The sequence below is a fragment of the Neopsephotus bourkii genome, unplaced genomic scaffold (genome assembly GCF_033783945.1).
Source record: "Neopsephotus bourkii isolate Nb327-2 ecotype Australia unplaced genomic scaffold, CSIRO-AGI_Nbou_v1 NB_259, whole genome shotgun sequence".
NCBI classification, from domain to species: domain Eukaryota; kingdom Metazoa; phylum Chordata; class Aves; order Psittaciformes; family Psittacidae; genus Neopsephotus; species Neopsephotus bourkii.
In genome coordinates this window covers 1,622,488-1,634,766 of record NW_026900768.1, presented here as the reverse complement: position 1 = coordinate 1,634,766, position 12,279 = coordinate 1,622,488, and the positions used below count along the sequence as shown (strand labels likewise).

Genomic DNA, 12,279 nt, shown 5'->3' with positions numbered 1-12,279 from the left:
TTAAAGCTGGGCTTCAGGACAGTCATCTGATGACTAGTAACTAAGCATGTAGGAAGAGATAAAGCTTTTGTTCCTTCTCTCAAAGGTTTTATCTCCCAGGCAGGAAAATTGGTGTGGAGAACAAGATGAGAAAGGACAGAGTGTGTATGGGGCTGTCTGCCTTGAGCAGAAGTCACTTGTAGGCTGACATAGGAGCCCCTAACAAGCCTCTAGGTTCAACGTTGCTGAGCAAGGCTTTTGCTTTCCACTCCAGCAGAGCCATAAGCAGAGGTGAGATGGCTATAAAGCACACTAGTAGCTGCCTGCTGAAAGTTTTCCAGTGGACATCTTGCCTGGAAGATTAACCACTGCAAACCAATCCAACTCCTCTCAAGCTGAGGCCTGAGCAGCAGTAGCAGGCTTGAGTTAGTGGCACCAACTTACCACTGAATGCACTGCTATTGCACTTGCATGAAAAAAGATGGAGGTGAAAGTGGTCCAGGCCCCTCAAGGAGCAGATACAACATTTGAAAGTCACAATTCACTAAACAACAGTGACAGAGAAGTTGCTCACACACTTTGTACCAGGGTTTTTCTGCCATCTTGCAGGCACCCGTCACCTGGGGAAAGGCTTATGCCTGGCAGTTATTTGTGTGAAGGATGGTGCAGGGGGAGCAAAGATGGGAAGATGTCATATCATCTCTCCAACTAAGGCAAGTCGGTTGGTGCATCAAGTTAGGCAACAGTTTAGTTGGTGTATCTTCCTCGCCTTGGCTGGAGAGATGAGGTTGCTCCAGGGAAAACCGGTCAGACTGTGCACACTGTGCCTGGAACTATCGAATCAGCTTTGTGGTGATGGCAAGAGCCAGTTTATAACTTCCCAACTAGTTTGAGGTTGACAGGTCTCATAAGACAGCCAAACAGAACAGCCAGGTTTAGAAGAATTGTGATGAGACCTGAGTGAATCAGGTGAGTGGATGACCCAAAGGCAAATGAAATGCAGTGCCTGCAAACAGGGATATTTGCAAATACCCTTTAGAGAGAGGCACATTCAAACTTCAATTTAGACACTTCACAGGACTTTCAGTTCACTGTACGATTTCAGAAAAAAGATGACAGCTCAGGGAAGACATCTGCTCAATGTCCAGCTGCCTTCAAAACAATTGCCAGCAAAATCTTTCTAGAAGAGTAACAGCGCGCCTGCTCTAGGACTTGAGTTAAAACCAGTCCCAATTATTACTCATCCCAAGTTTAAAACTATTCTATACTGGACTCACTAGGTAACACTTCTTTCCTGCACATAAGTCTGATTTGGGTAAATTTCAGGAATGTCACTTGAGACCAGAATCTCCAAATATTTCCTCTGTGTGTACCCTGATCAGCCATTCAGCTTGCTCACTGCCCAGGGGAGGTGAAGGTGGTGTTTCTGTGGGGCTTTTTTACATCCCCTGAAGCAGTTATTGATGGCCAGAAAGATGAGTTTGGATTAGGTGAATGGCAGGACTCATCCTGCCTGGTATCCAGAAATGCAGCCTGTCAGGAACAACAAGCAGTTGAGCACAGCTTGCAGCAACTCTGCAGCTACTCAAAATGGTGCCAGTTTAACCCAGTCCCTGACTTGCCTTAGACTGCAGGGGGCTAAGGTAAAGCTCTTCCTTAAATGTACTCATCTCCAGCAAGAACAAAGAATATGGGTTTCATTCTTTAAATTCAGCTAATCTTTCCTTCACTGATTGAATTATCATAGATATAGATCTAATTTATGTCATCAAATGCTTTTTTTTTTCAGATCTGCAATGCCTTATGTACTTTGGGAAATCTGCTGTACATAGGAAGGGTTGAGAGTCATGACAAAGGCAGGACAAATACAAATACAAAACCTAACCATCTTTTATGAACATGCAATGATATAAATGCTAACTTGAATGGATGTTGCTCATCTGGGTGAAGGGCCTGAGCCAGATGAACAGAGGGTACGCTCCCAAATTCAAAGATGCAGAATTTGGCCCTGATTTTTAGCACTGAATAGCAGCTATTTAATGCTCAGAATAATTTGGTTACAGCAGTAATACAAGCACATTTTAAATTCCTGATCATTTAATAAAATTATTTAATTCTTTGCTGACTAAGGTGTCAGGGACAGTTTAATTTACCAGGATTAGTGCTACAAAGGAATTATTCTTTTAGATCCAGAGGATCCCCTGATGATGAGCTATTTATGTAAAATTTTGATACGCTATAAAAACACTAGTGTTGGTTATTAATATATCCTACAGTACTAGCTCTCCCACAGTTCTGTAAAGGATACATCTTACTTAAGGCTTAAAGCATTCTGTAACCATTCCATCTGGAGATTTTACACAGCAATTGCCAGTTATTCTCATGCTTTAGTTCCATAATAATAAATGCATGCATTCAAACTTAGCCACATGTTTATTAGGCACCCCTTTAATTAAGGGTTGAAACAGTGCCCTCATATTCATCAGTATTTACTTTGAAATTAAAAAACCAAATCCCAACAAAAAACATTGGTATGTATTCAGTTTTTCTTTCTGAATGTTCAAATGTTCTTTTTCTCAGTGCAAGTGAAAAAAAACCCACAGTTGTCTTAATTCCCCGGTAAGGGACATTTTCTTTCTACACTCAAATGTCATGTTCTCTTACATCCTTTCACTTTTCCTTTTGTCATTAATTCTGTTGCAAGGAAAAAGAACTGCACACTCCGCTGCAGAGCAAAGCAGGTCTGACTGATGCTATCTCTCTCCTCTGATCTTTCTTAGCACTATTCGTTAATATGACTACAGCACTAAGCCTTCTGTTTGGGGGTAGGCAGCTGCAGGGCAAGAGCACACAGCTTTCCAATTCTAGCTGCTAGGTTTGGTACTGTTTAAAAATGGTAACAGCTATGAAGATTGCTGGAAAACATAGTTATTTACTAGCAATAACTCATTCTTTCTCTGCAAGTTACCAAGAAAGAGGTATGTGCATGCTCAAAATGTGGCCACATTTTAATCTGCTTTTGTTGTCAAAATATGTTTAGTGCTTTGAAAATAACTGTTAGAAATACAACTCAAAAACAAAAAAATAACAAAAATAAATACACTTTATTTTTATTTTTTTAATTGGCTTTTGCAGTTCTAGTGGTTGGTATAGTTATGTTTTTTCTTTTTTTCTTTTTTTTTTTTTTTTTTTAACCGGAATTTGGAACTGTTGCTTCAGGAATTTGTTAATTAAGCTAAAAGCAAATCAAGTACCTCTTCAGAAAACTCTTGCTTGGTAGCCGTAAGACAGGCTATTTTTAGCCTCAGCTGGAGTGAAGGAAGGGTAACTGCATCTTCCATAAGATCACCAATTCCTATCTCTTCTAGACATCTGTCCTTGCTCTTTGACTTGTAAACAGCTCTATGCACACCTGAATGCTGAGACAGCACCACTATGGTTGTATAGAAAGGATACATTCAGTGAATATAAGTTACTGTATGTGAGTCTCTTCATCTTTTATGACATGGTCTATATAGAACTCAAGTGTAGGACATAAGTGACCTCATAAAAGGATAGATGGGGGATGTCTGGGATAATATATTCCCCAAACAGGGATGACTGCATTGCTAGCTTAAAAATTTCTTCTGCTCTTGGTAACTTAGAAAGAGAATAATGACTTCTGATGCCTGAACCTAACTGCTCCACCTAGCAGTGCTACAGATTTCAGATACGGAACATTACTGCAATATGAGTATATACTGATCAATAACCTTAACCCAGCATCCTACTTCTTGAGTAACCCCAGAGGCACTTACGGTGTGACTAATCTCACTTACTTTGACAGTCCTTAGGCTGAGATAGCCTGACTTGTACATTTTCTCCAAAAGCTGTAACCAGCATTCTCAATGGGTTCATTGTGGGCAGTTGTAAGTAGTGCTGCTTTTAACAGCCTGCCCACATAACATTACCCTCAGGTATTCTTGAGAGAGTTCAGAAAACATGGTGATATTCCTGACTGGGGTGAAAAACAAGGCAGTGCTGGTCACATCCCAGAAATATTTATTCAGAAAGATATCCTAACAAATTGACTATCAGAGCTGCAGCTCCCAAATCAGACCAGACCAGAACAATCCCTCCCTCCCAGATATGAAAGGATAGTGAAAAAGAAGAAAGCAAAAGAAAGAAGAAAAGCACCACATTTCCCCTCTATTCAGTCAACCAAAACACACTCTGTGCTTTTCAAGGTCTGTCTTAATTTGCTGATGTGGGCAACAGGATGAGGCCCTGCAGCCAGAGGAGGAGTGGAGACATGGCGGGACCCTCTGGGGGTGCAGGGCAGAGGCTGAGGGAGGACCCACTGCTCCCATGAGCTGTCCCAGGCTGGGAGACACATAGAATCATAGAATAGTTATGGTTGGAAAGGACCCAAGATTATCTAGTTCCAACCCCCCTGCCATGGGCAGGGACACCTGACACTAGACCATGTTACCCAAGGCTCTGTTCAACCTGGCCTTGAACACTGCCAGGGATGGAGCATTCACAAATTCCTTGGGCAACCCATTCCAGTGCCTCACCACCCTTGCAGTAAAGAACTTCCTCCTTATATCCAATCTAAACTTCCCTTGTTTAAGTTTTAACCCATTACCCCTTGTCCTATCAGTTCCTGATGACGAGACCCTCCCCAGCACGTGGCCTGGCAGGTGACAGGGATGCATGTGGCCCGGCAGGTGGCCATCCCAGCGAGGTGGTCACAGGAAAGGCTTTATTAACAACCAGCTAAGAATAAAGATACAGTTTTAGAGAGTGGCACCAGGTTTTTGTCTGCACAGTCCTTATGTGCTTAATGAAGCAACTCACGTAGCTTAAGGGTTTACAATTTGGACGGTGAATTGGTTTATTTTTAAATAAACAGCCTGCTTGCACTAGGCTGTTTTTAGAAGCTGGTAACTCAATTTAGCGGTTATGTTCTTAGAAATCCAAGACGATCTTTAATGAAGAGCCAGGATGAAATGGCCAATCCTGATGGTGATATCAAACAAAATACAAGCTGAGATTGAAGTGTGGAATTATTTATGAGTGTTTGGAAGGTCCGGTCTCTTCTCGGACTCTGTTAGCCGAGCCAGTGTCCCAGGGCTTTACTAGCATTGGTAATGCCCACCTAAAATGGTAACACAATTGGCTCTCATGCTAGAGCTTGTTTTTTACACTGAAGGAACCCTGAAACTATCATAGTGAAAACAGGAAAAAAAAAAGAAAAAGAAAAAAGCAAGTGTAGTAAAATTATTAGTAGGAGCTATGAATCTGTTTAAGGAGATTTTAATATCTGTTTTTATAATCAATCCGTTTGGCAGAAGTAAAATAATTACTGCATGCATGGATGCGGTAATTCCAGAAGTCATTTAAGAAAAAACTGTTTGATCATCCACTGAAGCATATGAGGAGCACTATAATGTGCTTTCCCCATGGGTTTGCTGTGGGGACAGTAAGAAAAGCCTGATGAATAATAATACATTAAATGAGAATGAAATTATCTTCTCTGCTTCTTATATGACTAATCTCACCTTCATTAGTATTAATGCTAAGCTTTTAAACAACAGCAGTCAGAGCAATAGCTGGATGAGGTTTTAAAAACAGTGCTTTTCATTCAAAACTAATGATGACACATCACCTGGAAGCTGGAAAGCTTCAGTTAAGAATAAGAAATAAACAAAGCCAGCAGGCTTTTGGAGGAACATTCCCCAACAAAAAGCAGTCTAACGGTGGGGTACTCAGAGCCATCGGATGTCCTCAAATTGCAGATGAAGTATGCTGCCCAACAGTCTGCATGATATTTTTTCCTCTATTCTTAATTATTTGTGGGTTTAGTTTAAAGTAAATAGCATAAACAGATACAAATGAATCTTCTAGCATGTCAGACTCTTTAAGGATGTGACCTTTACAAAAGGGGAGCAGAGCAAAAGTTTTTTTCTCTCTGAGTCAGAATGACCCAGTTCACCTCCAGCAGAGTCACATCACCATTTCAGAACAAGCAAAAAAATAAGCCCCAAAGGTCAGTTAAGACCTCAGCAGCTCATAGGAAAACCGCTCATGTATCTTCAGACTTTCAAGGTTGGCTGTTTGCAAAAGCAGTACTGAAGTCTGCCTCTGATTTTTATTTGGCACAAGTGAGGTAAATCCACTCGAGTGAGTGAAATGCCATTTATCCACACAAAAATAAACCAACCACACACGCACTTTCAAGCAAATACTTCAGCCCTTACAGGATGTTTCCCGCAGGATGGAGCAATTTGGGATTCAAATAAAAAGAAGGGTGACTGTGCCCGTTTGATGGAAACCCTGTACAGCTGCCATCAGCTTACACAAGAGGGGAGCAAAGAGTAGCCTCTGCCTAAAGGGGGACCGACAAAGACAAACTTTACTCACTAGAGATGCAACTCAGGAGAAATAAACCCAGGCCAAAATCTTGCTGATGCTTGTGGATTGGGAGCTCCCCTCCTTACACTCTCCCCCCAGCTCCCAGTATCTCTGCAGTCCCTGGACTAGCTCAATATGTAAATATATAAATATATCTCAGACACATTTTTGCATACTTTTTTCTTTTTTTGGAGTCTGCTGAATTCGCAAGACCAACACATGAACTGTGACACGCCTACTCAGCAAGTCCTACCAACTGTGGCTTTCCTGTAAATCTGACAGGACAGCTCTGTTGTCTGTCTGTCCTCTGCACCTGAGGACAGACATCTAAATGTACCACGAGGACCTTACCAAGCTCCTGCTCCAAGCCTCACCTTGGGCAACAGAGATTCCTTTTGACCTTTCTGGAAGCTGGATCAGGCCTTTAAAAGCCTTACATGTTAAAACATTCCATGGAGGCTATGTTTGCTCTAAAACCACAGTGAAGTAAATGCAAAACTATATTAATATTTAACATTGGCCTGTAAAAACTAGGAACTCAGAGTCAGGACAGCTGGTACAAGTTTAATTCACATCATAATTTCAAAACAAAAAATGCAGAATATCACATCCTCACGTTCAAAATCTACTTCTTTTTCTTTCATATCCAGTTTTGTTATTTCTATACCTACACCTGTTAAATAGCCATGAAAAATATTTGCATTTATGACAGTTTTTTGATTTGCTCTCCCTATCTGATAGTGCTGGTTACACGGAAAGAAATCAAAACAGAAAAAAGGGGTCAGAGTGAAAAAAGAAAAAGAGAATAGATTAGTTAAAATAAAACCAAACACAAATATTGTGCTTGTGGACTGTATTTAGGGGTTGGCCAGAAATCTAAGGTCTTGATAGATGGTTCTCGCGAGCAGTTTTGTTGCTGGTACACAGCACACTTTGTTCCTTTTGTTTCACTAAACCTGCCAACTTTGGAAATTAGTGACACGGGCATTCAAAATGTTTGACAAGTGGTCAGGCTCCGATATACATATTCATACCTCAGGGGTAAATGATGGCAGGCAGCTTCAGATGCAGTAAAAATGAATTCTTTCGTTTAGCCCAACTTTAATATAATGCTAGTTTCATAAGAACTTCCACTGTTGAAACAGGAGTGCCTCTTAGATAGTACACAGAGGAGACATCGTTTAAAGAAATGTTCCTTTGCTTGAACCAGAAGTCCAAATCTTCAGTTCATAAAAAAAAATAAAATTATATATATATATATTATTTTTTTTCCTCTGGAATGAATGAATAAGCAGTTCCTTTTGTGGTTTTCCTGATGCTCAGTGACTTGCTATTATTCTTCCCTCAGAAAAAGGATCAAACTGTTGTATGAACAAATGTGTTCCTCCTCCTCAGCCCCGCACTCGCCCTTTCTCTTTGGAAAATGAAGGCAATGGGCCTGGTGTTTGACTAAAAGAGGCTATAAATCTTCTGGGGATATGCTGCTATGTCTTTGCACATAAAAAGTGTCGAGGAAAGGAAACAGGTTAAAAAGCAGAGTACTTGTAATAAATCATATGCTGTGCTTGAGTTTTTAACTCTTAGAAGGGCAGGGCTGTTTTCATACACTAACAAGGCAAGAAACCCTTCTGCTCCGGGGCAAGAGGCACATTCAGGTGTGCCCGCATGCCAGCTCCGCCCGCTTGCAGCGCCCAAACTGGCGAGAGGAAGCAGCCGCAGGAATGCAAACGCTGATCCGTCGGCTCTGCCCCGTCCCACCGACAGGTACGGAGCGCGACCGCCCCATTCTGTGGCGGTGGAGCGCAGGCAGCGGTGAGACGGGGCCGCAGGTGAGGCGAGCGCGGGCGCGGCGGGGCAGCCCCGCGGGGGCGCGGCCGCGGGGGGCCGGAGGGGGAGCTGCCCCCCACCGCCGGACGCGGCGCATGAGGCCCCGCACCGCTCCCGGGGCCGCCCCCTGCCTGCCCCGGCGGGGCGGGCGGGCGGCGGCGGCGGCTGGGCGATGGCGGGGCGGCTGCGGGCGCTGCTGCTGCGCTGCTTCTTGCTGGGGCTGCTGGGCGGCGGCGGCGGCGGGCAGCCCGGCGGGGGCGAGTACTGCCACGGCTGGGTGGACGCGCAGGGCGGCTACCACGAGGGCTTCCAGTGCCCCGAGGGCTTCGACACGGCGGCCGCCACCATCTGCTGCGGCTCCTGCGCGCTGCGGTACTGCTGCGCCGCCGCCGAGGCGCGCCTGGAGCAGGGCGGCTGCACCAACGACCGGGAGCCCCCCGACCCGGGAGTGACCGCCCGTGAGTGCCGGTTCCCGGGGCTGGCACAGCCGGTCCGGTTCGGCTCTGCCTGGCGCGGCGGGTGGGCAGGAGGCGGGCGCGGCTCCAGGTGCGCACCGGGAGGAGGCGGCGGATGCGCGGGGTTGGGAGCAGCGCGAGCTCCCCGGGATGCTCCTGTTGCGGTGGCTTCGCGGTGAGAAGCGCCACCAGCAGCTGGATCCATACTAACTGGGAGGCGCACTTGTGTTTTAAGTTATCACTGGGAAACTTAACCGCGCCTGTTTAACTTGGTCTTTTCCCGGCAGTGCGGCTGGGCTCCGCCGGTGATCTGCAGACGCGACCCCAACGTGCAAGGGTCTATCGTTTTTTCAAAGAAAAGAAATCTGGCAGCGCACACGTAGAGCACTTTCCCAAGTGGCACATCCTGTGCTTATTTTCCACGTTATGAGTGGGAGCGACCTAACAGCATCTGCAGCGTTTTGAGTTTAGCTTGCAGGTTTAAGCTGTTAACATTGGACAGCCCCCAGTGGTTTTGGGGGATGAGGGAGGGGAGGTTGAGTGTGATTCTTGGGTGAAGCTGAACTAGGACCAGCAAACAGGACATGGTGTAGACAGCTTTTACCACTGGTTACTGTTAAAACTGTCAACAGAAAGAAATTTTGAGTGGTATGCACAGGGTTTAAACTTCGATATTGGTCTACTGGTAATGGTTGAAAGTTGTTTTCTGAGCAGCTTCTCAGGGCGTTAGTGCGACTGAAAAGATACGTGGAACTATGGACTTTATTTCTGCGCAGCAAACCTGTTACATCCATATGCTAATATGCACGGCTTTTCTTATTCTTTCTTCTCTCAGAACCAATCTACATTCCATTCCTCATTGTTGGATCGATATTTATTGCCTTCATTATCGTAGGCTCTCTGGTAGCTGTTTATTGTTGCACATGTTTAAGACCTAAACAGCCGTCACAGCCGATACGATTTTCTCTGAGGAGCTATCAGACCGAGACTCTTCCCATGATCCTGTCCTCTACGAGCTTCCGGACACCATCAAGGCAGTCCAGTACCGCGACAAGCTCCAGTTCAACTGGTGGATCAGTGCGCCGGTTCTCCTTTCCCCGGGCAGAGCCAGCGTGCCTTGTGGCATCGCCACCTCCGCCGTACACATCTGGCTGCTTCCAGACAGCCCACACAGTGCACCTGACCCAGCCGTCGGGATTTGTGGTGTCGCCACCGTACTTTGGGTATCCTCTCCAGCCAGAGCCTGCTCTGGCTGGGAAGAGCTGCTCCGATTTCAGTCAGAGCTGAAAGGAGTTGTGAAGGAACAGTGCAGCCTTGTGAAGGAAGTGCAGGGACTGCTGCTGTTGGGTGTCACACTGACATGATCAGTGGCTTCGGAAGTCAGAACTGTTCCTGTGGGTGAGTTGCCCTTGAAAAGTGCAAGGTCTCATTTGGGATCTCATTTCCCAAACTTGGATCACACTAACAAATGTATTGTAGAATATTCCAAACTAAAAAGCAATAAAAACTGACTGTCCAGTCTAATTTGTGAAGAATGTTACAAGTAGAAAAACCGTTTGGTGGGTACAATTACTCATTTCATGGTGTTACAAATGACATTTTAACCCTGAATGCTAATAACTTAGTTAACAAATGGTGGCTGCATTCCACTGATAATAATCAGACTAGTTCTATAATGCAGCAAGATGCATGAGAAGTAAGAGAGAACTTGTATTTACCAAGGATCCTGAAAACAGCTGACTGCTTCCCACTTCTGTGAGCAGTGAATGTAAGAGGAAGAATTGTATTACAGCTATCAGAATGATTAGGATTTTTAAAATATGCATAATATACTTGAACTTACACTGCATATTTCTACTAGTAAGCTTTAACTATAATAGGTGAAACTAGTACTAATTAGGCTACTTGAAAATGAATCAGTCCCAAGCATCCAAATAATTGTCTGAGAGAAGCAGAAGGTATTCAGCGATATCACTAACAACTTCTCCACGTGAAATCCTAAAAATGGTGTTGTGTTCAAGCATTTCTCAGAAGGCAGTATTTATTGCTGGCTTTTTTGCTCAGCAACGTGTGTAAGTTGGAGAAACTGATCATAAAGTTCTATGTAATATTAGCCATGTATAAAATGTAAAGACAAACTTGTAAATTATAATGTGTTTACAGCATTGACAACACTAATTATTTAGTAGTCACACACAAACACAAGATTATCAATAAACTGTGTGGCTGAAATGCTGTGTCATCTGTATGTCTCTGTACAGTGCTTGAAGAGCAGATTTTCACTTTGGTGCTATAACAATACTGGGTTTTTTTCCTGTTAAAAATAGCTATTTTTTCTTTTGTAAATGGTACATTGTTAATTGCACCTGTTGTGCAGATTTAATATATAAAATTCTGACTGTATAGTCAACTAACAGAGTAATTAATGTCTCATATGTAACTGCAGTAAAAATGTGGTAAAACCTATGCTGATTAGTTGGGTATTTTAATTTAAAGCATCCTGCCCTATGAATAAATTTTGTTTGCCCTTCTACATTCCTTCACCCAAGTAAAGCAACAAGCCAAATGGAAACGCATCTAAACCAAACACATGCAGCCAGCAAATGGAAAGTACACAAGAAAAAATGCAGTCATTAAAGGGCTTCTCTGTACACTTATTTTTGTGAACAAACAAAGTCATTCTGTGTGTCAGAATCTAGAGTATCAGGCTGAACTTTCCTATTTTATCAGCCCCAAACTCCCTGTGGGCAGATCTGTTGAAGTACATTATAGCTGAGCTGTTTCACAAGAACCAGTGTATTGGTGCATGTTTACAGCACTTCTGTCCTGAATTACAGTATCTTTGCATTTTAGAAAAGCTTCATCAGATCTTCCTCAAGAGTTGAATTAATGTTTTTTCTTAGCAGATATGAAGCAATCAGTATCTTAGCATCCTGAAGAAAATGATCTTGAAATAACCCTTTTAATATATTGCATAATTGACTTTACAATTCAACAGATACTAGTACTGGAAATGCGATTTCTGAGCAGAAAGACGAGTTGTATACAATAATGTTTTAAGCAATACGCTTTAGTTTGAATGCTGTAATTGTTGATTTCAGCCTAAAATAATGACACAGTAGTGTACACGTTTTATAAAAATCTGAAAAGTGTATACAAAAAAGTATATTTCAAGTATTGGGTATTTTCAAGTATTGGTAAAAAGGTGTATTTCAAGTATTTGGGAAATTAATTGAAAGGTGGTTTTTCTTGCAATTTTTTAGAGAAACAATCTTCAAGGAAGGGGGTGGTTAAATATTTACTCACCTTCGGTGATGTTTCATAGGACTGTACATTTTGAATGGGTAAGAAATATGTTCATCAGGTTACTTCTGGAAAAATGATTTAATACTACAACAGATATCAGCGCTGTTGTTTGGAAGCGTTCCGTGAGACCTGCTGATCATTTTTAGCTAAGAAGGTGTAATTTTATGTACTTTTTGATTAGAGCCATGAGTGATCGAGGCACTGACACAGGTGCTGGGTAGCTGAAATTTTGTGTTCTCCTCAAAGACAGGCTGTACACAGTGAAGTCAGGAGCCAGACTCGGTTACTGCCAGTTAACATTTGGCTCTGTATGCTG

At 43.2% G+C, this 12,279-nt stretch overlaps 1 protein-coding gene across 1 annotated transcript; it reads left to right on the top strand.

Annotated features, from left to right (window-relative positions):
• Positions 1-8,362: 8,362 nt before the first annotated feature.
• Positions 8,363-10,912, top strand: SHISA3 (shisa family member 3). The gene is made up of 2 exons (XM_061346142.1): positions 8,363-8,660; positions 9,493-10,912. The coding sequence occupies exons 1-2, from the start codon at positions 8,375-8,377 to the stop codon at positions 9,942-9,944; spliced, it is 738 nt and encodes a 245-aa protein (XP_061202126.1). The 5' UTR covers positions 8,363-8,374; the 3' UTR covers positions 9,945-10,912.
• Positions 10,913-12,279: the final 1,367 nt, after the last annotated feature.